General features: G+C 48.9%; 1 protein-coding gene across 1 annotated transcript; it reads left to right on the forward strand.

The window, feature by feature from the left end:
* Nucleotides 1–219: 219 nt before the first annotated feature.
* Pmar_PMAR004982 (conserved hypothetical protein) lies at nt 220–546 on the forward strand (the record flags this gene model as incomplete). Its single annotated transcript, XM_002769055.1, has 2 exons — nt 220–327; nt 382–546. Coding segments are annotated over 2 exons (273 nt in total), but the record flags the coding sequence as incomplete, so codon positions are not given.
* Nucleotides 547–1,802: the final 1,256 nt, after the last annotated feature.

A 1,802-nucleotide genomic window follows, 5' to 3' on the forward strand; every position in this document is an offset into this window, starting at 1 on the left:
GGGGAGGGATAGCATTGGCGTCACCAATCTCGGTGATTATATCGTGTTAGATACTACACCACTGCTCCCGTGTTCTCACTGTGCCTCTATACTGACCTCGAAGACACGGTCGTGTACCAGTACCCGGAGCTCTATGCTATCAGCCGTCGTGGCCGGCAGATGTCTCTCAAAGCTTTTCTTGGTTGGGTATGGAAGTCCGTTTATCAGGGTTCTGCTATCATGGTGCTAACTGTTATCCTCTTTGGTAACGAGCTCATAACAAGCTCGCTTGTTGCCGTTGCTTTCACGTCACTGGTCATCAGCGAGCTGCTCAATGTTGCTTCGGAGGTCAGTATTGCGACGAAAGTTTCCCAAGTTTGTAGCGCGACATATGTTTGGTAGGTCCATCCGAATTGGCATCCTCTAATGATAGTAGCGGAGCTGTTGAGCATCGTGATATATGTATACTCCATATTCATACTGCGCTCCAACTTCGACCTGGATACCATTTTCTCCATTGATTTCTTGTGGAAGGTGGCAGTTATAACAGCCGTGAGCTGGATACCGGTAAGTAGTGGGAGACAAGGCTGGCAGTAGAGTCCGTGGGCTGTGAACTATCGTCTGTTGTCATAATAGTAGCCTGAGGCAACTCCTTCGCAAGGCTCGCTGAATTCTCGGGTTGGAATTTCGCATCATGTCAGGTCCATGCGTGGAAGCAAATTCGTCGATGCTGTTGTCCGCCGCACCACAGGAAGCTCCTCCGGGCGTATGCAAGAAATGGTGGCCGTGCGCCGGAGAGAACTCGTTACGTATACCACGACCCAGACAATGATAGTGTGGAGCTGTTGGCCACTACGCATGTGTCATCACCTACCTCCAACGAGTGAATTGAGAAGGAGTATCATTTATGTGACTATTGGTTATATCCCATTATCTTTGGTTAAGTCTGCCTGGGTACTGTTCCATGTGTTGTGTGCTTTCAATAGCAGTAGTGCTTCCGTCGATTGCCTCCCTTCTCGATTTGACTATACAGCCCTTTATGTTCTTCGTGATATAGTGGGAAAACGCACTGCGGATAGTCTGATCCTGGACTCTAGCGTTCGTGAATGGATCTACTCCACTGGAGACCTATGACGGTTCGACACTGATGGTGACCATGCAGGGATTGAGGTTGGTGATCTCCGTAGGCTACTAGCCGATTGCACATGATGCTACTACACACGAGGAGGGAAGTATCCCTTGTGCGAGGCTCAGTTTTGGAGAGGTTATTTGTCACGGAATGCAGAAGAATGGGTAACCCATTATTGTTTGGTTATGAAGAGCTCGGTGTGTACTCCAACGATCTGAGTCTAGTCCCCGTTACGTTGAAGTTTGACTCCTCGCAATCCATTACATTTAGTGGCATACGGTGTTCTTAGGTTTTCCTATGTTGTGACGCGTGATTCTGTGCCTGCGTACGACTCGAAATCGGCACCACACGCGTGCACAGACGGGGTGGAAACTTTATCGCTCCCAACGTGGCTTATGCTAAGCCTTGGAGTTTGATTCTAATCAGGTTAATACACTGTGCTGCATTAATACTGGCCGAGGCCCTATGCTGGTGTCCGGTATCCACGGCGCCCCGAGCTCCCTCAGGTTGCGTCCAAGATTCACTGATATCAGTTCTGTATACCGTCTAGTAGACAGTCTCATCTTCCGCCCCTCTAAGCACACATAACGTTCTGTGTGCTCTTTCATGAGTTTCACTCGGAGTTAATTGTGTCAGTATGTCACACAATTCGTAGAGCGGGGGTGTATCTACTGTTGTGTAGTCTCTTGCTGTA

Source organism: Perkinsus marinus, assembly GCF_000006405.1.
Source record: "Perkinsus marinus ATCC 50983 genomic scaffold scf_1104296966488, whole genome shotgun sequence".
NCBI lineage: Eukaryota > Perkinsozoa > Perkinsida > Perkinsidae > Perkinsus > Perkinsus marinus.